Source organism: Coregonus lavaretus, assembly GCF_964263955.1.
Source record: "Coregonus lavaretus genome assembly, contig: HAP1_SCAFFOLD_1560, whole genome shotgun sequence".
Lineage (NCBI taxonomy): Eukaryota > Metazoa > Chordata > Actinopteri > Salmoniformes > Salmonidae > Coregonus > Coregonus lavaretus.
In genome coordinates, this window is record NW_028158127.1 from 1,426 (window position 1) to 27,740 (window position 26,315).

The window sequence follows — 26,315 nt, forward strand, 5'->3', positions numbered from 1 at the left end:
TACCTCTCCACAGAGTGACCTGTCCACTGAAGAGGTTAGACATACCTCACACATACATTGCTTACTACTGTAAAAGTGTACCAAGTTTCATGCTTTAAAAAAAAAGTTTACATTATTTTCATATCCATAGCTCAAATACAATTCCATCTGTTTGAATGTTCAACATATTGTTTCTGAAATACTTATGATAGGCTTATGATAATATAATCATATTACTTTTATAATGTACAATTGATTTCAGAAGCCAACAGAGGACATTAAATCTACTGACACAGAGGAGAGTCCAGAGGGAGAAGAAGGTGAAAAGGAGGAGACTGCAGAAGCTGAGAACTCCACTGAGGAACAAGGTGATAACAAGGAGGACTCTACTAAGACCACAGAGGAACAAGGTGATAACAAGGAAGACTCTACTAAGACCACAGAGGAACAAGGTGATAACAAGGAAGACTCTACTAAGACCACAGAGGAACAAGGTGATAACAAGGAAGACTCTACTAAGACCACAGAGGAACAAGGTGATAACAAGGAAGACTCTACTAAGACCACAGAGGAACAAGGTGATAACAAGGAAGACTCTACTAAGACCACAGAGGAACAAGGTGATAACAAGGAAGATTCCACTAAGACCACAGAAGAACAAGGTGATAACAAGGAGGACTCTACTAAGATCACAGAGGAACAAGGTGATAACAAGGAAGATTCCACTAAGATCACAGAGGAACAAGGTGATAACAAGGAAGACTCTACTAAGATCACAGAGGAACAAGGTGATAACAAGGAAGACTCTACTAAGACCACAGAGGAACAAGGTGATAACAAGGAGGACTCTACTAAGACCACAGAGGAACAAGGTGATAACAAGGAGGACTCTACTAACACCACAGAGGAACAAGGTGATAACAAGGAAGACTCTATTAAGACCACAGAGGAACAAGGTGATAACAAGGAAGACTCTACTAAGACCACAGAGGAACAAGGTGATAACAAGGAAGACTCTACTAAGATCACAGAGGAACAAGGTGATAACAATGAAGATTCCACTAAGACCACAGAAGAACAAGGTGATAACAAGGAAGACTCTACTAAGATCACAGAGGAACAAGGTGATAACAAGGAAGACTCTACTAAGACCACAGAGGAACAAGGTGATAACAAGGAAGACTACTAAGACTACAGGGGAACAAGGTGATAACAAGGAAGACTCTACTAAGATCACAGAGGAACAAGGTGATAACAAGGAAGACTACTAAGACCACAGGGGAACAAGGTGATAACAATGAAGACTCTACTAAGATCACAGAGGAACAAGGTGATAACAATGAAGATTCCACTAAGACCACAGAAGAACAAGGTGATAACAAGGAAGACTCTACTAAGATCACAGAGGAACAAGGTGATAACAAGGAAGACTCTACTAAGACCACAGAGGAACAAGGTGATAACAAGGAAGACTACTAAGACCACAGGGGAACAAGGTGATAACAAGGAAGACTCTACTAAGATCACAGAGGAACAAGGTGATAACAAGGAAGACTACTAAGACCACAGGGGAACAAGGTGATAACAAGGAAGACTATACAGGGGAGTCTGGAGAATCTGGTCCTGGAGGAATGAAGGATGGAGAGGGGAAGGAGGGAGAGAAGGAAGAGGAGGCACTGGATAAAGCTGAGGAGGGTGGAGAAGCAGGGGATGACGGTCCTTCTTCAACGGATGGAAAAGAGGAGAAAGAGAAAGTGGACAGAAAGGACGAGATTATTCATACCATGAGGAAAAGAGAGATGAGGAGGAAGTAGACAAGGAACCAGGAACTGAGACAGATTCTGAGACAGAGGAGGGAGGAAGTAGACAAGGAACCAGGAACTGAGACAGATTCTGAGACAGAGGAGGGAGGAAGTAGACAAGGAACCTGGAACTGAGACAGATTCTGAGACAGAGGAGGGAGGAAGTATACAAGGAACCTGGAACTGAGACAGATTCTGAGACAGAGGAGGGAGGAAGTAGACAAGGAACCAGGAACTGAGACAGATTCTGAGACAGAGGAGGGAGGAAGTAGACAAGGAACCAGGAACTGAGACAGATTCTGAAACAGAGGAGGGAGGAAGTAGACAAGGAACCTGGAACTGAGACAGATTCTGAGACAGAGGAGGGAGAAAGTGAAAAAGAAGATACAATGAAATAAAAATAAAAAAGAGGGTGATGCTTCGGGGACAGGAGAAGATAGAGAGGTGAATGGAGGTATAAAGGAAGAAGAGGATGATGCATCTACTTCAAAAGATGCCAAAACAGACTAGTCTGCAAAGGAGAAAGGAGAGGGGGGTGAGAAAGAGGAGAGAAACGGGGAGGGAGAATCAGAATCCCAGTCCAGTGAAGAGGAAGAAACGGAGACCAAGTAAAAGGTTCTAATGAGAAAAGTAAAGAAGCAAAGAAGAGCTGAAGTGGTGTTTAGAAAAGCCTTAGGGTCAAGGGTGGCAAGACAAACATGTAGGAAACAAAGAAAAATATGATTATAATCGAAGACAAAAAACTATATTATATACAGGGTTCTCACCAGGATTTTTTAACAAGGTGGTGATGCTGAGCAATGCGCCCCTCTTACATTATTTGGGGAATACCCTGGATATCATATTACGTTTACGTCATTTAGCAGACGCTCTTATCCAGAGCGACTTACAGTTAGTGAGTGCATACATTTTTCATACTGCCCCCCCCCCCGTGGGAAACGAACCCACAACCCTGGCGTTGCAAGCGCCATGCTCTACCAACTGAGCTACAGGGGGGCTATGGCAGTATATGTGAGATGATATATGAATGGTTGTATGGTTGCATAGGGGTACACAGCTATAGGGGAGTTTATATTTGAAGTATAGTGTAAACATATGCCGACATCACCGGGGAGAAGATAATCCAACTGCTGTTATATAAATTACGCAGTGCCTTTTTTCATCATATAACCATGTAAATCTATGGTAACTAATTGTTCTTATATGGTAATTAAGTAGTGAGTGATGATAAATGAATAACTTCAAATCGTTTCCAAGTATTCAAGTGGTTATTATCTGGTGAAATACTGTAAAAGGAAGCGCTATACTCTTGAGAGATGTGTCTGTTATGCTTTTAATGTGACATTATGTTCTGTACTCTGTGAATGATATAAAGGAACGAGAGAGAGAGAGACAGACAGAGAGGGAGAGACAGAGATGGAGAGACGGAGATGGAGATGGGGAGAGAGAGAGAGAGAGAGAGAGAGAGACAGAGAGAGAGAGAGAGAGAGAGAGAGAGAGAGAGACAGAGAGAGAGAGAGAGAGAGAGAGAGAGAGAGAGAGAGAGAGAGAGAGAGAGAGAGAATACATATTATTTGTTCCTGTATCTGTGTGTGAATGCGGGTATGTTTATGCTTTATGCTTATGCCATTACATTTTGTACGATTTGCCAGTCTTTTACCATATAGTGGTTAGTATGATGAATAAGCTACAATGTGTAATACTGTACCTCACAAGCAATAAGAATGAAAGAAGACAATATTGTCATTTTTATGTTTCTGCATCGTGGTGCTTCACCCTGTAAAATATAATCTGTTCTCTGAAGTTGAATAAAAACTGAAACATAAAAACTGAAACATAGAAAAACAATATGTGTATTTATTGAATTGATTTATAATTGACAAATAACACTAGTTCAACCTTTGAACCTTTTACTACAGTGGGCTAAATCAGGGTCACTAATGGTAGTCTTAAACAAATCTACTTTGAAACAAAAGTATACACCTCACACACATGGTTATGGGCTTTAAAAAAAGAAGACACCTGTACCATGTCAGATATAGAGTTGAAATGTATACCATTTTGAGTAGTTTACATCCCAATATTACACTTAATATATACTGAACAAAAATATAAACTTAACATGCAATTTCAAAAGATTTGACTGAGTTACAGTTCACATAAGGAAATCAGTCAATTGAAATAAATGTATTAGGTCCTAATCTATGGATTTCACATGACTGGGCAGGGGCGCTGCCATGGGTGGGCCTGGGAGGGCATAGGCCCACCCACTGGGGAGCCAGGCCCAGCCAATGAGAATGAGTTTTTCGACACAAAAGGGCTTTATAACAGACAGAAATACTCCTCAGCACCTGTGTAATAATCATGCTATTTAATCAACTTCTTGATATGCCACACCTGTCAGGTGGATGGATTATTATGACAAAGGAGAAATGCTCACTAATAGGGATGTAAATACACCTGTGCACAAAATTTGAGAGAAATAAACTTTGTGCGTATGGAACATTTCTGGGATTTTACATTTAAGCTTTATGAAACGTGGGACCAGCACTTTACATGTTGCATTTATATTTTTGTTCAGTATATATATATTTTAGTTCAGTATATATATATATATAAACTCAGCAAAAAAAGAAACGTCCCTTTTTCAGGACCCTGTCTTTCAAAGATAATTCTTAAAAATCAAAATAACTTCACAGATCTTCATTGTAAAGGGTTAAAACACTGTTTCCCATGCTTGTTCAATAAACCATAAACAATTAATGAACATGCACCTGTGGAACGGTCGTTAAGACACTAACAGCTTAAAGACGGTAGGCAATTAATCTCACAATTATGAAAACTTAGGACACTAAAGAGGCCTTTCTACTGACTCTGAAAAACACCAAAAGAAAGATGCCCAGGGTCCCTGCTCATCTGCGTGAACGTGCCTTAGGCATGCTGCAAGGAGGCATGAGGACTGCAGATGTGGCCAGGGCAATAAATTGCAATATCCGTACTGTGAGACGCCTAAGACAGCGCTACAGGGGGACAGGACGGACAGCTGATCGTCCTCGCAGTGGCAGACCACGTGTAACAACACCTGCACAGGATCGGTACATCCGAACATCACACCTGCGGGACAGGTACAGGATGGCAACAACAACAGCCCGAGTTACACCAGGAACGCACAATCCCTCCATCAGTGCTCAGACTGTCCGCAATAGGCTGAGAGAGGCTGGACTGAGGGCTTGTAGGCCTGTTGTAAGGCAGGTCCTCACCAGACATCACCGGCAACAACGTCGCCTATGGACACAAACCCACCGTCACTGGACCAGACAGGACTGGCAAAAAGTGCTCTTCACTGACGAGTCGCAGTTTTGTCTCACCAGGGGTGATGGTCGGATTCGCGTTTATCGTCGAAGGAATGAGCGTTACACCGAGGCCTGTACTCTGGAGCGGGATCGATTTGGAGGTGGAGGGTCCGTCATGGTCTGGGACGGTGTGTCACAGCATCATCGGACTGAGCTTGTTGTCATTGCAGGCAATCTCAACGCTGTGCGTTACAGGGAAGACATCCTCCTCCCTCATGTGGTACCCTTCCTGCAGGCTCATCCTGACATGACCCTCCAGCATGACAATGCCACCAGCCATACTGCCCGTTCTGTGCGTGATTTCCTGCAAGACAGGAATGTCAGTGTTCTGCCATGGCCAGCGAAGAGCCCGGATCTCAATCCCATTGAGCATGTCTGGGACCTCTTGGATCGGAGGGTGAGGGCTAGGGCCATTCCCCCCAGAAATGTCCGGGAACTTGCAGGTGCCTTGGTGGAAGAGTGGGGTAACATCTCACAGCAAGAACTGGCAAATCTGGTGCAGTCCATGAGGAGGAGATGCACTGCAGTACTTAATGCAGCTGGTGGCCACACCAGATACTGACTGTTACTTTTGATTATTTTGACCCCCCCTTTGTTCAGGGACACATTACTCCATTTCTGTTAGTCACATGTCTGTGGAACTTGTTCAGTTTATGTCTCAGTTGTTGAATCTTGTTATGTTCATTCCAATATTTACACGTTAAGTTTGCTGAAAATAAACGCAGTTGACAGTGAGAGGACGTTTCTTTTTTTGCTGAGTTTATATTTTAGTTCAGTATATATATATTTTAGTTTAGTATATATATATATATTTTTTAGTTCAGTGTACATCACAAAATACTGAAATATAGCAACAGACTGAAATATAGCAACAATGTTTAAAACTGCTTGAAAGGGCTACTCCACAGCGATACCTGTCAAGACATTTAGTTGTCCTGGATAAAATCAAAATTCTTGTGGTAGCAGGCTGATCAAATCACTTACCATGTTTTTTCCTAGCGGAGAGAGAGGTGTCTGGCTAAACATCATTATTGCAATAGCCTAGTCACCCGAGAATCCTCACATCTCCCCACAATTCTACACTCTTTCTCACAGGTCCCCACTCTCCTCCAGAAACAGCCTGTTAATTCACCAGGGACAGAAGAGGTCAGTGCGCGGCCAGTCATTCAGACCATCTCATGTGTTTCTCATGATGTATAGCCTCTGCTACTGTGACATGCTTGGCTGACTGTACTAAAGACCTGATGCTGGAACTACTGTGTGTGTGGAGGTGGAAGGTCCCTCACGTCATCATAGCATCCCACTCTTCATCACAGCATCCCACTCTTCATCACAGCATCCGACTCTTCATCACAGCATCCCACTCTTCATCACAGCATCCGACTCTTCATCACAGCATCCCACTCTTCATCACAGCATCCGGCTCTTCATCACAGCATCCCACTCCTCATCACAGCATCCCACTCGTCATCACAGCATCCCGACTCTTCATCACAGCATCCGACTCTTCATCACAGCATCCCACTCTTCATCACAGCATCCCACTCTTCATCACAGCATCAGACTCTTCATCACAGCATCCCACTCTTCATCACAGCATCCGATTCTTCATCACAGCATCCCACTCTTCATCACAGCATCCCACTCTTCATCACAGCATCCCACTCTTCATCACAGCATCCCACTCTTCATCACAGCATCCCACTCTTCATCACAGCATCCCACTCTTCATCACAGCATCCGACTCTTCATCACAGCATCCGACTCTTCATCACAGCATCCGACTCTACATCACAGCATCCGACTCTTCATCACAGCATCCGACTCTACATCAAAGCTACTCAACCTTCATCACAGCATCCGACTCTTCATCACAGCATCCGACTCTTCATCACAGAATCCGACTCTTCATCAAAGCTACTCACTCTTCATCACAGCATCCGACTCTTCATCACAGCATCCGACTCTTCATCACAGCATCCGACTCTACATCAAAGCTACTCACTCTTCATCACAGCTACTCACTCTCCCTCTCCAGAAATAGATTTCACTCATGATGTATTGCCTCTGTCAGAGTGGCAGCAGAAGACTGGTGCTGTAATAGTAAGCTGTAATAATGTATTGCTGTAATAATGTATTGCTGTAATAATGTAATACTGTAATAATGTGATACTGTAATAATGTAACGCTGTAATAGTATTCTGTACTAGTCTAATGCTGTAATAATATAATGTTGTAATAGTGTAATGCTGTAATAGTCTAATGCTGTAATAGTCTAATGCTGTAATAGTCTAATGCTGTGATAGTCTAATGCTGTAATAATGTATTGCTGTAATAATGTAATGTTGTAATAGTCTAATGCTGTAATAGTCTAATGCTGTAATAACGTAATGCTGTAATAGTCTAATGCTGTAATAGTCTAATGCTGTAATAGTCTAATGCTGTAATAGTCTAATGCTGTAATAATGTAATGCTGTAATAGTCTAATGCTGTAATAATGTAATGCTGTAAAAGTCTAATGCTGTACTAGTCTAATGCTTTAATAGTCTAATGCTGTAATAGTCTAATGCTGTAATAGTCTAATGCTGTAATAATGTAATGCTGTAATAGTCTAATGCTTTAATAATGTAATGCTGTAATAATGTAATGCTGTAATATTCTAATGCTGTAATAGTCTAATGCTGTAATAGTCTAATGCTGTAATAATGTAATGCTGTAATAGTCTAATGCTGTAATAGTCTAATGCTGTAATAGTCTAATGCTGTAATAATGTAATGCTGTAATAGTCTAATGCTGTAATAATGTAATGCTGTAATAGTCTAATGCTGTAATAGTCTAATGCTGTAATAGTCTTATGCTGTAATAGTCTTATGCTTTAATAATGTAATGCTGTAATAGTCTAATGCTGTAATAGTCTAATGCTGTAATAGTCTAATGCTGTAATAGTCTAATGCTTTAATAATGTAATGCTGTAATAATGTAATGCTGTAATAGTCTAATGCTGTAATAGTCTAATGCTGTAATAGTCTAATGCTGTAATAGTCTAATGCTGTAATAGTCTAATGCTGTAATAGTCTAATAATGTAATAGTCTAATGCTTTAATAATGTAATGCTGTAATAGTCTAATGCTGTAATAGTCTAATGCTGTAATAGTCTAATGCTGTAATAATGTAATGCTGTAATAGTCTAATGCTGTAATAGTCTAATGCTGTAATAGTCTAATGCTGTAATAATGTAATGCTGTAATAGTCTAATGCTGTAATAATGTAATGCTGTAATAGTCTAATGCTGTAATAGTCTAATGCTGTAATAGTCTAATGCTTTAATAATGTAATGCTGTAATAGCCTAATGCTGTAATAGTCTAATGCTGTAATAATGTAATGCTGTAATAGTCTAATGCTGTAATAATGTAATGCTGTAATAGTCTAATGCTGTAATAGTCTAATGCTGTAATAATGTAATGCTGTAATAATGTAATGCTGTAATAGTCTAATGCTGTAATAGTCTAATGCTGTAATAGTCTAATGCTGTAATAGTCTAATGCTGTAATAATGTAATGCTTTAATAATGTAATGCTGTAATAATATGCTGTAATAATGTAATACTGTCATAGTGTAATGCTGTAATAATGTAATGCTGTCATAGTGTAATAATGTAATAATGTAATGTAATAATGTAATACTGTAATAGTATTCTGTAATAATGTAATGCTGTAATGGTGTAATGCTGTACTAATGTAATGTAATAATGTAATGCTGTAATAGTGTAATGCTGTAATAGAATGCTGTAATAATGTAATGCTGTAATAGTGTAATGATGTAATAGTATGCTGTAATAATGTAATGTAATAATGTAATGCTGTCATAGTGTAATGCTGTAATAATGTAATGTAATAATGTAATACTGTAATAGTATGCTGTAATAATGTAATGCTGTAATAGTGTAATGCTGTAATAATGTAATGTAATAATGTAATACTGTAATAGTATGCTGTAATAATGTAATGCTGTAATAGTGTAATGCTGTAATAATGTAATGCTGTAATAGTGTAATGCTGTAATAATATGCTGTAATAATGTAATGCTGTAATAGTGTAATGCTGTAATAGTGTAATGCTGTAATAATGTAATGTAATAATGTAATGCTGTAATAGTGTAATGCTGTAATAATGTAATGAAATGCTGTAATAGTGTAATGCTGTAATAGTGTAATGCTGTAATAATGTAATGCTGTAATAGTGTAATGCTGTAATAATGTAATGTAATAATGTAATGCTGTAATAGTGTAATGCTGTAATAATGTAATGTAATAATGTAATGCTGTAATAGTGTAATGCTGTAATAATGTAATGTAATGCTGTAATAGTGTAATGCTGTAATAATGTAATGCTGTAATAATGTAATGCTGTAATAATGTAATGCTGTAATAGTGTAATGCTGTAATAATGTAATGTAGTAATGTAATGCTGTCATAGTGTAATGCTGTAATAATGTAATGTAATAATGTAATGCTGTAATAGTGTAATGCTGTAATAGTGTAATGCTGTAATAATGTAATGTAATAATGTAATGCTGTAATAGTCAGCTGTAATGATTCTGCAGTGAATGAGGAGAAAGGAAAGGGGTCTACTGCTGGTAAAGAAATAGCACAGGGAGAAGGTGAATGAATGAATTATTCAATTCATGAAGTCATAAGCTCAGTACCGGAAGGAAGTCAGAAGAGGTGAGCGGAGACACATTGATGTGATGACATCATTACAGTTGCAGAGGAAGCTGCTGCTTCCTCTCTGTGATGTCAGGGAGGATTGTAGGTCTACATTATGGACGAGCTGTATGCCACTGTGACGTCAGGGAGGATTGTAGGCCGACGTTATGGACGAGCTGTATGCCACTGTGACGTCAGGGAGGATTGTAGGCCTACGTTATGGACGAGCTGTATGCCACTGTGACGTCAGGGAGGATTGTAGGCCTACGTTATGGACGAGCTGTATGCCACTGTGACGTCAGGGAGGATTGTAGGCCTACGTTATGGACGAGCTGTATGCCACTGTGACGTCAGGGAGGATTGTTGGCCTACATTATGGACGAGCTGTATGCCACTGTGACGTCAGGGAGGATTGTAGGCCTACGTTATGGACGAGCTGTATGCCACTGTGACGTCAGGGAGGATTGTAGGCCTACGTTATGGACGAGCTGTATGCCACTGTGACGTCAGGGAGGATTGTAGGCCTACGTTATGGACGAGCTGTATGCCACTGTGACGTCAGGGAGGATTGTTGGCCTACATTATGGACGAGCTGTATGCCACTGTGACGTCAGGGAGGATTGTAGGCCTACGTTATGGACGAGCTGTATGCCACTGTGACGTCCCGAGCCTCGAGTTGTTATATCTCTTGCGTGCTTTGTTGACTATGAACTTGCTCGTTTACCCGACCGTGGGACGGACTATGTTTGTTCCCACGCTCGGGACTCTGACTCTCTATTGGTTACACAGACTCTTGGCCTCCCATCCTATTCTAACCACCTCTCGCTGGCTTTGTATTCATGTTACCTGATGAAATGTCTGTACAATATGATCTTGTTGCCATCTGATGCACATTCAAATGTCATTAAAAAAAAATCAACACTGCAGAGCTCCTCCCTGTCCTCTGCCGTGTCCTGATTGTATTAGTGCTGATGATATCTGTGAATGTGCATGTACACCCTGGCCCATCTACTGTTGCTAGCCCCAATTCTGACTTGTGCTCTGATATCTGTTTCACTGATTTCTGCTCTTGTAAAAGCCTGGGTTTTCTGCACGTTAACACTAGAAGCTTATTACCTAAAATTGATCAATTGAAAGTGTGGGTTCACAGCTCCAGATGTGTTGGTCATTACTGAGACGTGGTTAAGAAAGAGTGTTTTGAACACTGATGTTAACCTTTCTGGTTATAACCTTTTTCGGCAAGATAGATCTTCCAAAGGTGGTGGAGTGGCAATTTACCAAGGAACACCTTCAGTGCTCAGTTGTCTCCACCAAGTCTGTCTCCAAACAATTTGATTAGCTGGTTTTAAGAATTAAACTTTCAAGTAGCTCTTTGTTGACTGTTGCTGGGTGTTATCGTCCACCATCAGCACCGGCCTGTACCCTACCTGCCCTAAGTTCTCTCCTGGCCCCTTACACCAAGTCTGAATCTGTCCTGCTAGGTGACCTAAACTGGGACATGCTTAAACCACCTGGCCAGTCCTAAAGCAATGGGACTCCCTAAATCTTTCTCAGATTATTACCAATCCCACAAGGTATGACTCCAAACACCCAGAAAAGGCTACTCTCCTTGATGTTATCCTCACAAATAATTCTGATAGGTATCAGTCTGGTGTTTTCTGTAATGACCTTAGTGATCACTGTTTTACAGCCTGTGTTCGTAATGGCTGCTCAGTGAAACGACCTGTCCTGATTTGTCATAGATGCTTGCTAACAAACTTCAATGAGCAAGCCTTCCTTCATGACCGGGCCTCTGTAAATTGGTATAGAATCATCTTGATCCCCTCTGTCGAAGACACTTGGACCTTCTTTTTTTATATTTTCAGTGGTATTGTTAACAAACACGCCCCCATAAAGACAATTAGAATTAAAAACAGGTTCAGCCCCTGGTTCGACCGTGATCTGGCAGAGTTACTCCACCTCGAGAATTCCATTTTGCGAAAGGCTCGGCACACGTTTACTCAGGCTGACTGGCTCTCGTTCAGGCAAATGAGAAATAAGTGCACTCAGGCTATCTGGAAGGCTAAAGTTAGTTACTTTAAGAAGCAGTTCTCTCTCTGTGGGTCTAACCCCAAGAAGTTCTGGAAAACGGTTAAAGACCTGGAGAATAAACCCTCCTCCTCACAGGTGCCCAAGTCCCTTAATGTTGATGATGTGGTTGTTACTGACAAGGAGCACATGGCTGAGCTCTTTAATCACCACTTCATTAAGTCAGGATTCCTATTTGACTCAGCCATGCCTCATTGCCCGTCCAACATTTCCTCATCTCCCACCCCTTCTAATGCGACTAGCCCCGATGCTCCTCCCTCTTTTCCCCCTGCCCCGCTACAAAGTTTCTCCCTGCAGGCGGTCACTGAGTCCGAGGTGCTAAAGGAGCTCCTTAAACTTGACCCCCAAAACAACATCTGGGTCAGATGGTTTAGACCCTTTCTTCTTTAAGGTCGCTGCCCCTATCGTCGCCTAGCCGATCTCTGACCTTTTTAACCTGTCTCTCCTCTCTGGGAAGGTTCCCATTGCTTGGAAAGAAGCCACAGTGCGTCCTTTATTTAAAGGGGGAGATCAAGCTGATCCTAACTGTTATAGGCCAATTTCTATTTTGCCCTGTTTATCAAAAGTGTTGGAAAAACGTGTCAATAATCAACTGACTGGCTTTCTTGATGTCTATAGTATTCTCTCTGGTATGTAATCTGGTTTCCGCTCAGGTTATGGATGTGTCATTACAACCTTAAAGGTCCTAAATTATGTCACCATTGCCCTTGATGTCGTGCTGCTATTTTTATTGACTTGGCCAAAGCTTTTGATACGGTAGACCATTCCATTCTAGTGGGCCGGCTAAGGAGTATTGGTGTCTCTGAGGGGTCTTTGGCTTGGTTCACTAACTACCTCGCTCAAAGAGTGCAGTGTATAAAGTCAGAACATCTGCTGTCTCAGCCACTGCCTGTCACCAAGGGAGAACCCCAAGGCTCCATCCTAGGCCCCACGCTCTTCTCAATTTAAATCAACAACATAGCTCAGGCAGTAGGAAGCTCTCGCCCATTTATATGCAGATGATACAGTCTTATACTCAGCTGGCCCCTCCCCGGATTTTGTATTAAACGCTCTACAACAAAGCTTTCTTAGTGTCCAACAAGCTTTCTCTGCCCTTAACCTTGTTCTGAACAGATCTAAAACAAAGGTCATGTGGTTTGGTAAGAAGAATGTCCCTCTCCCCACCGGTGTGATACTACCTCTGAGGGTTTAGAGCTTGAGGTAGTCACCTCATACTAGTACTTGGGAGTACGGCTAGACGATACACTGTCCTTCTCTCAGCACATATCAAAGCTGCAGGCTCAGGATTCCTCTATCGTAATCGCTCCTCTTTCACCCCAGCTGCCAAACTAACCCTGATTCAGATGACCATCCTACCCACGCTAGATTACGGAGACGTAATTTATAGATCGGCAGGTAAGGGTGCTCTCGAGCGGCTAGATGTTCTTTACCATTCGGCCATCAGATTAGCCACCAATGCTCCTTTATAGGACACATCACAGCACTCTATACTCCTCTGTAAACTGGTCATCTCTGTATACCCGTCGGAAGACCCACTGGTTGATGCTTATTTATAAAACCCTCTTAGGCCTCACTCCCCCCTATCTGAGATACCTACTGCAGCCCTCATCCTCCACATACAACACCCGTTCTGCCAGTCACATTCTGTTAAAGGTCCCCAAAGCACACACATCCCTGGGTCGCTCCTCTTTTCAGTTTGCTGCAGCTAGCGACTGGAACGAGCTGCAAAAAAACACTCAAACAGGACAGTTTTATCTCCATCTCTTCATTCAAAGACTCAATCATGGACACTCTTACTGACAGTTGTGGCTGCTTCGCGTGATGTATTGTTGTCTCCACCTTCTTACCTTTGTGCTGTTGTCTGTTGCCCAATAATGTTTGTACCATGTTCTACCATGTTGTTGTCATGTGGTGTTGCTACCATGCTGTGTTGTCATGTGTTGCTGCCATGCTATGTTGTTGTCTAGGGTCTCTCTTTATGTAGTGTTGTGGCGTCTCTCTTTATGTAGTGTTGTGGTGTCTCTCTTTATGTAGTGTTGTGGTGTCTCTTTATGTAGTGTTGTGGTGTCTCTCTTTATGTAGTGTTGTGGTGTCTCTTTATGAAGTGTTGTGGTGTCTCTCTTTATGTAGTGTTGTGGTGTCTCTTTATGAAGTGTTGTGGCGTCTCTCTTTATGTAGTGTTGTGGCGTCTCTCTTTATGTAGTGTTGTGGTGTCTCTCTTTATGTAGTGTTGTGTTGTCTCTCTTTATGTAGTGTTGTGGTGTCTCTCTTTATGTAGTGTTGTGGTGTCTCTCTTTATGTAGTGTTTTGGCGTCTCTCTTTATGTAGTGTTGTGGCGTCTCTCTTTATGTAGTGTTGTGGCGTCTCTCTTTATGTAGTGTTGTGGTGTCTCTCTTTATGTAGTGTTGTGTTGTCTCTCTTTATGTAGTGTTGTGGCGTCTCTCTTTATGTAGTGTTGTGGCGTCTCTCTTTATGTAGTGTTGTGGCGTCTCTCTTTATGTAGTGTTGTGGCGTCTCTCTTTATGTAGTGTTGTGGCGTCTCTCTTTATGTAGTGTTGTGGTGTCTCTCTTTATGTAGTGTTGTGGTGTCTCTCTTTATGTAGTGTTGTGGCGTCTCTCTTTATGTAGTGTTGTGGCGTCTCTCTTTATGTAGTGTTGTGGTGTCTCTCTTTATGTAGTGTTGTGGCGTCTCTCTTTATGTAGTGTTGTGGCGTCTCTCTTTATGTAGTGTTGTGGCGTCTCTCTTTATGTAGTGTTGTGGTGTCTCTCTTTATGTAGTGTTGTGGCGTCTCTCTTTATGTAGTGTTGTGGCGTCTCTCTTTATGTAGTGTTGTGGCGTCTCTCTTTATGTAGTGTTGTGGCGTCTCTCTTTATTTAGTGTTGTGGCGTCTCTCTTTATGTAGTGTTGTGGCGTCTCTCTTTATGTAGTGTTGTGGCGTCTCTCTTTATGTAGTGTTGTGGTGTCTCTCTTTATGTAGTGTTGTGGCGTCTCTCTTTATGTAGTGTTGTGGTGTCTCTCTTTATGTAGTGTTGTGGCGTCTCTCTTGTCGTGATGTCTGTTTTGTCCTATATCTTTTATTGTTAATCCCAGCCTCCCGTCCCCGCAGGAGGCCTTCTGCCTTTTGGTAGGCCCGTCATTGTAAATAAGAATTTGTTCTTAACTGACTTGCCTAGTTAAATAAACATAAAAAGAAATAACAAATAAATAAATATCAGGGAGGTATGTAGGTCTACATTATGGATGAGCTGTAGATATTTATTAGGTGATGTTATGGATGGAAGGTCTGTGTAATGAGTTATTACGAAAGAGCACATGACACAACACCTGAAAATACAATTTCTAAATCTGCTTTTGAATCCTCATTGATTGATTACCGTAAGAGACAGTTAGCAGCACCCCCTCCCCGTCCTATCTGCAGTCGTACAGGTTGGGAATGAGACAGAGTGAGTCACAGCGTAGAGAAACCATTAACCCGGTGAGTCATCAAACGCTGTGAGCATCCTCAAGGTCTATTTCTAGGAGCACCATTATACTCTCTGTCCCTCTCCCTCTCTCCTCTCTCTCTCTCCCTCTCTGTCCCTCTCTCCTCTCCCTCTCTCCTCTCCCTCTCTCTTCTCTCTCTCTCCTTTCCCTCTCTGTCCATCTCCTTCTCTCCTCTCCCTCTCTCCTCTCTCTCTCTCCCTCTCTGTCCCTCTCCCTCTGTCCCTCTCTCCTCTCCCTCTGTCCCTCTCCATCTCCTTCTCTCCTCTCTCTCTCTTTCTCTCTCTCTCCTCGTCCTCTCCTTCTCTCCTCTCCCTCTCTCCCTCTCTGTCCCTCTCCCTCTCTCCTCTCTCTCCCACCAGCCTCTTCAATCTGCTAGAAATAACAAGGTCATGTCTCTACCTCCCTTCTAAAGTCCTGTGTTTACAGGGATGTTGATAATAACAGATGTTATGTAAGACAATAACAGCGGTTGGGTATATACTATATGTTACGCTAATAACGAGCTTAAGGACAGAAAATGGCGGCCAGAGACGAGACAGTTGATCAGAAAACAGAATCCTCACCAGGAGTAAAGCTGCGGATAATGTTTTATTTATTATGTTCATTTAAAAATAGACATGTAACATAGGACATAATTATCTGCTAGTTTCTCTGACAGGTGGAATCCATTGACAGCAAATATGCCCTTAGATTTAACACAACTCTCATCTGTAATATTTTGAACAGGGTTTTGAATACCGGGCTCAATGTACTCCATTAAAATGTTATTATAAATGTATTCACAACATGGTACTATATGGATACATCAAGCCAAACTGACCACTCGGAAGTGACTGGTGTAATCACCGTTTTAGTTGTATTCCCCGTCGTTAGCTAGTAATGTTCTTCTCATTGGTTTGTTTTGCAGCTTTACCTCACGCTGATGATTGTTTCTATAAATTGATATATTGTTACCTTGGTTACAGGTCAGTGGAGGCTAGTGGGTGCAGATATAGGAGGACAGGCTCATCATAATGGCTGGAAATGGATAGAAAGTTGTCATGCATTTGATACCGCTCCATTTATTCCATTCCAGCCACTACAATGAGCCCGTCCTCTGATGATATCTCCGCCCACCAGCCTCTCCAGGATTCCAGGTGAGGTCTCATCGTTAGTTCTCAGGTGATCTCTTGTTTGTCTGTTTTCACACCTGGCCTGTGTTGTGTATAGTACAGGATAAGTTTGGATGACGTCACCTCTCACAGTTATAAAAATAAAAGAGGAAAGAAGGTAGGGGTCAGGGGGTTTGTTCAAAGGTGAAAGGTCAGCTTACGAGATCACACACTGTGGTATTTGGTATTTTTACAATAATGGTATTTTACAAAACATGAAAATTGAAGCTGATGTATTAATTTGAAGAGAAATTGTTCCAATGGTTGAAGTACAACACATCTGGTGATTTACAACAACATGACACAGGGTTTGAAGCGAGGTAGTGACAGAGCAGAATGTAAATATAAGATGTATCCTTTAGATAGGCCTATTTATTGCCTTACCTCCATAACTTGCTACATTTGCACACACTGTATATAGATTTTTCTATTGTGTTATTGACTGTACGTTTTGTTTACCCCATATGTAACTCTGTGTTGTTGTTTTTATTGCACTGCTTTGCTTTATCTTGGCCAGGTCGCAGTTGTAAATGAGAACTTGTTCTCAACTGGCTTACCTGGTTAAATAAAGGTGAAAAAAAAATAAAAATAATAATATATATATATATATATATATATATATATATATATATATATATATATATATGTTTCAACTGTTTGATAAAACCTATATATCTACTACCTTATCTGGGAACTGAGGAGGATTCAGTTTGGTGTTTTTACAAAGATACATTATTTGTACGTAAATAAAACCACAACACAACTGCAGTAGCAATCCCAATGTTATTGCACCACTGTGGAACACAAATCCGCTGTGTTAAAGGCCTTTACTCACTATCGGCTGTTACAATGAGCTGTGTTACTTTGAACATAGGACTACATCAATCATAGGACTACACATCAAACACCACAGCTGCTGCTAGTTACACCACAGCTGCTGCTAGTTACACCACAGCTGCTGCTAATTACACTACAGCTGCTGCTAGTTACACCACAGCTGCTGCTAGTCACACCACAGCTGCTGCTAGTTACACCACAGCTGCTGCTAGTTACACCACAGCTGCTGCTAGTTACACCACAGCTGCTGCTAGTTACACCACAGCTGCTGCTAGTTACACCACAGCTCCTGCTAGTGACGCCACAGCTGCTGCTAGTCACACCAAAGCTGCTGCTAGTTACACCACAGCTGCTGCTAGTGACACCACAGCTGCTGCTAGTTACACCACAGCTGCTGCTAGTCACACCACAGCTGCTGCTAGTCACACCACAGCTGCTGCTAGTTACACCACAGCTGCTGCTAGTTACACCACAGCTGCTGCTAGTCACACCACAGCTGCTGCTAGTTACACCACAGCTGCTGCTAGTTACACCACAGCTGCTGCTAATTACACAACAGCTGCTGCTAGTCACACCACAGCTGCTGCTAGTCACACCACAGCTGCTGCTAGTTACACCACAGCTGCTCTAGTTACACAACAGCTGCTGCTAGTCACACCACAGCTGCTGCTAGTTACACCACAGCTGCTGCTAGTTACACCACAGCTGCTGCTAGTTACACAACAGCTGCTGCTAGTCACACCACAGCTGCTGCTAATTACACCACAGCTGCTGCTTGTTACACACCAGCTGCTAATAGTCACACCACAGCTGCTGCTAGTCACACCACAGCTGCTGCTAGTCACACCACAGCTGCTGCTAGTCACACCACAGCTGCTGCTAGTCACACCACAGCTGCTGCTAGTTACACAACAGCTGCTGCTAGTTACACCACAGCTGCTAATAGTCACACCACAGCTGCTGCTAGTTACACCACAGCTGCTGCTAGTCACACCACAGCTGCTGCTAGTTACACCACAGCTGCTGCTAGTTACACCACAGCTGCTGCTAGTTACACCACAGCTGCTGCTAGTTACACCACAGCTGCTGCTAGTTACACCACAGCTGCTGCTAGTTACACCACAGCTCCTGCTAGTGACGCCACAGCTGCTGCTAGTCACACCAAAGCTGCTGCTAGTTACACCACAGCTGCTGCTAGTGACACCACAGCTGCTGCTAGTTACACCACAGCTGCTGCTAGTCACACCACAGCTGCTGCTAGTCACACCACAGCTGCTGCTAGTTACACCACAGCTGCTGCTAATTACACCACAGCTGCTGCTAGTCACACCACAGCTGCTGCTAGTCACACCACAGCTGCTGCTAGTTACACCACAGCTGCTGCTAGTTACACCACAGCTGCTGCTAATTACACAACAGCTGCTGCTAGTCACACCACAGCTGCTGCTAGTCACACCACAGCTGCTGCTAGTTACACCACAGCTGCTCTAGTTACACAACAGCTGCTGCTAGTCACACCACAGCTGCTGCTAGTTACACCACAGCTGCTGCTAGTTACACCACAGCTGCTGCTAGTTACACAACAGCTGCTGCTAGTTACACACCAGCTGCTGCTAGTCACACCACAGCTGCTGCTAGTTACACCACAGCTGCTGCTAGTTACACCACAGCTGCTGCTAGTTACACCACAGCTGCTGCTAATTACACCACAGCTGCTGCTTGTTACACACCAGCTGCTGCTAGTCACACCACAGCTGCTGCTAGTCACACCACAGCTGCTCTAGTTACACAACAGCTGCTGCTAGTCACACCACAGCTGCTGCTAGTTACACCACAGCTGCTGCTAGTTACACCACAGCTGCTGCTAGTTACACAACAGCTGCTGCTAGTCACACCACAGCTGCTGCTAGTCACACCACAGCTGCTGCTAATTACACCACAGCTGCTGCTTGTTACACACCAGCTGCTGCTAGTCACACCACAGCTGCTGCTAATTACACCACAGCTGCTGCTAGTTACACACCAGCTGCTGCTAGTCACACCACAGCTGCTGCTAGTTACACCACAGCTGCTGCTAGTCACACCACAGCTGCTAATAGTCACACCACAGCTGCTGCTAGTCACACCACAGCTGCTGCTAGTCACACCACAGCTGCTGCTAGTCACACCACAGCTGCTGCTAGTCACACCACAGCTGCTGCTAGTTACACAACAGCTGCTGCTAGTTACACCACAGCTGCTAATAGTCACACCACAGCTGCTGCTAGTTACACAACAGCTGCTGCTAGTTACACCACAGCTGCTGCTAATTACACCACAGCTGCTGCTAATTACACAACAGCTGCTGCTAGTCACACCACAGCTGCTGCTAATTACACAACAGCTGCTGCTAGTTACACCACAGCTGCTAATAGTCACACCACAGCTGCTGCTAGTCACACCACAGCTGCTGCTAATTACACCACAGCTGCTGCTAGTTACACCACAGCTGCTGCTAGTTACACCACAGCTGCTGCTAGTTCACCACAGCTGCTGCTAGTTACACCACAGCTGCTGCTAGTCACACCACAGCTGCTGCTAGTTACACCACAGCTGTTGCTAGTCACACCACAGCTGCTGCTAATTACACCACAGCTGCTGCTAGTCACACCACAGCTGCTGCTAGTCACACCACAGCTGCTGCTAGTTGCACCACAGCTGCTGCTAGTCACACCACAGCTGCTGCTAATTACACCACAGCTGCTGCTAGTTACACCACAGCTGCTGCTAGTCACACCACAGCTGCTGCTGGTTACACCACAGCTGCTGCTAGTCACACCACAGCTGCTGCTAATTACACCACAGCTGCTGCTAGTTACACCACAGCTGCTGCTAGTCACACCACAGCTGCTGCTAATTACACCACAGCTGCTGCTAGTCTCACCACAGCTGCTGCTAATTACACCACAGCTGCTGCTAGTTCACCACAGCTGCTGCTGGTTGCCACAGCTGCTGCTGGTTACACCACAGCTGCTGCTAGTTACACCACAGCTGCTGCTAGTTACACCACAGCTGCTGCTAGTCACACCACAGCTGTTGCTAGTTACACCACAGCTGCTGCTAGTCACACCACAGCTGCTGCTAGTCACACCACCCCTACGTTCTGATGAGTCTTCCCAAGTACCCCCTGTGGTTGACCAGTAGGCCTGTTGATAGGATAAGTACCCCGTGTGGATAGGATAAGTACCCCCTGTGGATAGGCTACGTACCCCCTGTGGATAGGATAAGTACCCCCTGTTGATAGGATAAGTACCCCCTGTGGATAGGCTACGTACCCCCTGTGGATAGGATAAGTACCCCCTGTTGATAGGATAAGTACCCCCTGTGGATAGGCTACGTACCCCTGTTGATAGGATAAGTACCCCCTGTGGATAGGATAAGTACCCCCTGTGGATAGGATAAGTACCCCCTGTGGATAGGCTACGTACCCCCTGTTGATAGGATAAGTACCCCTTGTGGATAGGATAAGTACCCCCTGTGGATAGGATAAGTACCCCCTGTTGATAGGATAAGTACCCCCTGTTGATAGGATAAGTACCCCCTGTGGATAGGATAAGTACCCCCTGTTGATAGGATAAGTACCCCATGTGGATAGGCTATGTACCCCCTGTTGATAGGATAAGTACCCCCTGTTGATAGGATAAGTACCCCCTGTGGATAGGCTACGTATCCCCTGTTAATAGGAAAAGTACCCCCTGTGGATAGGATAAGTACCCCCTGTTGATAGGATAAGTACCCCCTGTGGATAGGCTACGTACCCCCTGTTGATATGATACGTACCCCTTGTGGATAGGATAAGTACCCCCTGCGGATAGGATAAGTACCCCCTGTTGATAGGATAAGTACCCCCTGTGGATAGGATAAGTACCCCCTGTGGATAGGCTACGTACCCCCTGTTGATAGGATACGTACCCCTTGTGGATAGGATAAGTACCCCCTGCGGATAGGATAAGTACCCCCTGTTGATAGGATAAGTACCCCCTGTGGATAGGATAAGTACCCCCTGTGGATAGGCTACGTACCCCCTGTTGATATGATAAGTACCCCCTGTTGATAGGATAAGTGCCCCTGTTGATAGGATAAGTACCCCCTGTTGATAGGCTTTGTACCCCCTGTGGATAGGATAAGTACCCCCTGTTGATAGGATAAGTACCCCTGTGGATAGGATAAGTACCCCCTGTGGATAGGATAGGTACCCCCTGTGGATAGGATAAGTACCCCCTGTGGATAGGATACGTACCCCCTGTGGATAGGATAAGTACCCCCTGTTGATAGGATAAGTACCCCCTGTGGATAGGCTACGTACCCCCTGTTGATAGGATAAGTACCCCCTGTTGATAGGATAAGTACCCCCTGTTGATAGGATACGTACCCCCTGTTGATAGGATAAGTACCCCCTGTGGATAGGATAAGTACCCCCTGTTGATAGGATAAGTACCCCCTGTGGATAGGATAAGTACCCCCTGTGGATAGGCTACGTACCCCCTGCTGATAGGATAAGTACCCCCTGTTGATAGGATAAGTGCCCCTGTTGATAGGATAAGTACCCCCTGTTGATAGGCTTTGTACCCCCTGTGGATAGGATAAGTACCCCCTGTGGATAGGATAGGTACCCCCTGTGGATAGGATAAGTACCCCCTGTGGATAGGATACGTACCCCCTGCTGATAGGATAAGTACCCCCTGTTGATAGGATAAGTGCCCCTGTTGATAGGATAAGTACCCCCTGTTGATAGGCTTTGTACCCCCTGTGGATAGGATAAGTACCCCCTGTTGATAGGATAAGTACCCTCTGTGGATAGGATAAGTACCCCCTGTGGATAGGCTACGTACCCCCTGTTGATAGGATAAGTACCCCCTGTTGATAGGATAAGTGCCCCTGTTGATAGGATAAGTACCCCCTGTTGATAGGCTTTGTACCCCCTGTGGATAGGATAAGTACCCCCTGTTGATAGGATAAGTACCCCCTGTGGATAGGATAAGTACCCCCTGTGGATAGGATAAGTACCCCCTGTGGATAGGATAAGTACCCCCTTAGGATAGGATACGTACCCCCTGTGGATAGGTTAAGTACCCCCTGTGGATAGGATACGTACCCCCTGTGGATAGGTTAAGTACCCCCTGTGGATAGGATACGTACCCCCTGTGGATAGGATAAGTACCCCCTGTTGATAGGATACGTACCCCCTGTGGATAGGATAAGTACCCCCTGTGGATAGGATACGTACCCCCTGTGGATAGGATAAGTACCCCCTGTTGATAGGATAAGTACCCCCTGTGGATAGGCTACGTACCCCCTGTTGATAGGATAAGTACCCCCTGTTGATAGGATACGTACCCCCTGTGGATAGGATAAGTACCCCCTGTGGATGGGATACGTACCCCCTGTGGATAGGATACGTACCCCCTGTTGATAGGATAAGTACCCCTGTGGATAGGATAAGTACCCCCTGTGGATAGGATAAATACCCCCTGTGGATAGGATAAATACCCCCTGTGGATAGGATACGTACCCCATGGGTACATGTACCCCAGGATGAGAACCACTGCTCTATACAGCGAGTCTGTTCGTTTCTTGGTCTAGGTACTATAATCACGTCAGCTGATTGGAACCCAGCCAGTAGTTGACACTCACTAACACAGCATTACATGAAAGGAGCTGTGTGAAACCTCCTGCAGCCTTTAGTGTGTGTTCTGGATACAGAGGGTTTGTTTTTCCTGGAGTGGTACTAAGATGACGTAAGCTGACCTTTAGAAGGGTTAGGAACAAGGACACATGTACACCACTGATGATCCCACCGTCACTACTACGTTGATAACTGTTATGTCTCTGAGTTGGGCTGGACACTCTGCACTTTAGACAGGGTGACAGGGATCTTACTCTCCCCCGGAGTAGGGGCTCTGGAGATGGGATGGACCGTATTCTGGATATCAACCAGCCTCTCCTTAAACTTCTGCTGCAGGTACATCTCCTCCTTGGAGTAGCTCTTAGAGAAGGCCGAGAGGAGGAGACCTACAGCCATCAGGCTGCCACCCACGCAGAACAGCACGGCGCCCGTCAGCTTGCACACGTCCAGGGCTCGGTTGAAGCGCACAGCGTGGCTGTCCACGAAGAGGAGCTCTTCCTCCCCGAACGCTTCGATCTTAGTCGGGGTGGCGTAGCCCACCAGTAGGACGATGAGGCCTGTCACCAGGATCAGGGTTCCTAACGCTAGACAGACCTGGGGGAGGGAGAGACAGGATCAGGGTTCCTAACACTAGACAGACCTGGGGGAGGGAGAGACAGGATCAGGGTTCTAACGCTAGACAGACCTGGGGGAGGGAGAGACAGGATCAGGGTTCCTAACGCTAGACAGACCTGGGGGAGGGAGAGACAGGAAGGATGAAAGGAACTTAGATTGACAGACGATATTGACAGGTGAAATAGACAATGAGGTGCGAAACAGGATGGAAGCATTTGGCAAGGACAAATTCCATTAGAGGAGGGGGTAAAGGACAGTATAGTGACATGTTAAACACAGAGGAGGGGGTAAAGGACAGATAAGGATGTCAATCAATAACAACTAGTGCTTTACAGTAACTCATCTTAACCCCCAAAGAAATACTGTAGGGGGAAGAAGCCTCAAGAAGAACCAGACTCATGTGCCACTCCCAATCGATCTCTGAATCTGAAAGTGTTTACAGTAACTTGCCCAACACCCTACCCAGACCATGTCAGGATGATATCTCTTCTCTCATATACAGTGGGGGAAAAAAGTATTTAGTCAGCCACCAATTGTGCAAGTTCTCCCACTTAAAAAGATGAGAGAGGCCTGTAATTTTCATCATAGATACACGTCAACTATGACAGACAAATTGAGGAAAAAAAATCCAGAAAATCACATTGTAGGATTTTTAATGAATTTATTTGCAAATTATGGTGGAAAATAAGTATTTGGTCAATAACAAAAGTTACTCAATACTTTGTTATATACCCTTTGTTGGCAATGACACAGGTCAAACGTTTTCTGTAAGTCTTCACAAGGTTTTCACACACTGTTGCTGGTATTTTGGCCCATTCCTCCATGCAGATCTCCTCTAGAGCAGTGATGTTTTGGGGCTGTCGCTGGGCAACACGGACTTTCAACTCCCTCCAAAGATTTTCTATGGGGTTGAGATCTGGAGACTGGCTAGGCCACTCCAGGACCTTGAAATGCTTCTTACGAAGCCACTCCTTCGTTGCCCGGGCGGTGTGTTTGGGATCATTGTCATGCTGAAAGACCCAGCCACGTTTCATCTTCAATGCCCTTGCTGATGGAAGGGGGTTTTCACTCAAAATCTCACGATACATGGCCCCATTCATTCTTTCCTTTACACGGATCAGTCGTCCTGGTCCCTTTGCAGAAAAACAGCCCCATAGCATGATGTTTCCACCCCCATGCTTCACAGTAGGTATGGTGTTCTTTGGATGCAACTCAGCATTCTTTGTCCTCCAAACACGACGAGTTGAGTTTTTACCAAAAAGTTATATTTTGGTTTCATCTGACCATATGACATTCTCCCAATCCTCTTCTGGATCATCCAAATGCACTCTAGCAAACTTCAGACGGGCCTGGACATGTACTGGCTTAAGCAGGGGGACACGTCTGGCGCTGCAGGATTTGAGTCCCTGGCGGCGTAGTGTGTTACTGATGGTAGGCTTTGTTACTTTGGTCCCAGCTCTCTGCAGGTCATTCACTAGGTCCCCCCGTGTGGTTCTGGGATTTTTGCTCACTGTTCTTGTGATCATTTTGACCCCACGGGGTGAGATCTTGCGTGGAGCCCCAGATCGAGAGAGATTATCAGTGGTCTTGTATGTCTTCCATTTCCTAATAATTGCTCCCACAGTTGATTTCTTCAAACCAAGCTGCTTACCTATTGCATATTCAGTCTTCCCAGCCTGGTGCAGGTCTACACTTTTGTTTCTGGTGTCCTTTGACATCTCTTTGGTCTTGGCCATAGTGGACTTTGGAGTGTGACTGTTTGAGGTTGTGGACAGGTGTCTTTTATACTGATAACAAGTTCAAACAGGTGCCATTAATACAGGTAACGAGTGGAGGACAGAGGAGTCTCTTAAAGAAGAAGTTACAGGTCTGTGAGAGCCAGAAATCTTGCTTGTTTGTAGGTGACCAAATACTTATTTTCCACCATAATTTGCAAATAAATTCATAAAAAATCCTTCAATGTGATTTTCTGGATTTTTTTTTCTCATTTTGTCTGTCATAGTTGACGTGTACCTATGATGAAAATTACAGGCCTCTCTCATCTTTTTAAGTGGGAGAACTTGCACAATTGGTGGCTGACTAAATACTTTTTTTTCCCCACTGTATCATACCTTCCAGAGGACAGAGCTCCACCGGCTAGGCGATCTCTGAATCTGAAAGTCTTCGTCGCGTTCCCAGATAGAGGCGGTACACTCCTCATAGAACTGGTGGAGGTATGATCTGACTCCGTATCGCTGGTCATGCTGCGCCTGTTCAGCGTAGTCTGACCCACATATCTCAGCACAGGCTGAAGTCATCCTGACCCTTCACCTCAGTTCAGCTCTGTCTAGAGAGAGAGAACACCACACTAACCTCACACACACCGGGTGCCACTGCCTGCGCACAACACACACACATTGACACACACACACACACACACACACACACACACACACACACACAGGGATACAAACACACACACACACAGGTAGGGAGGCAAGCAGACATCCAGCCAAGCACGTGCACACACACACACACACACACACACACACACACACACACACACACACACACACACACACACACACACACAGGGATACAAACACACACACACACACAAACAGTTGTATTATGTTGCATGGAAGAGATTCTGCAA

At 44.2% G+C, this 26,315-nt stretch overlaps 2 protein-coding genes across 2 annotated transcripts; one reads left to right on the forward strand and one right to left on the reverse strand.

Moving 5' to 3' along the window:
• Positions 1–241: 241 nt before the first annotated feature.
• LOC311124384 (uncharacterized protein) lies at positions 242–1,168 on the forward strand (the record flags this gene model as incomplete). The annotated part of the gene is made up of 1 exon (XM_084198547.1): positions 242–1,168. A coding segment is annotated over one exon (927 nt), but the record flags the coding sequence as incomplete, so codon positions are not given.
• A 22,092-nt stretch (positions 1,169–23,260) lies between these two features.
• Positions 23,261–25,977, reverse strand: nrsn1 (neurensin 1; the record flags this gene model as incomplete). The annotated part of the gene is made up of 2 exons (XM_084198548.1): positions 23,261–23,659; positions 25,792–25,977. 2 exons carry the CDS (start codon positions 25,975–25,977, stop codon positions 23,261–23,263), a joined length of 585 nt encoding a protein of 194 aa, XP_084054674.1.
• Positions 25,978–26,315: the final 338 nt, after the last annotated feature.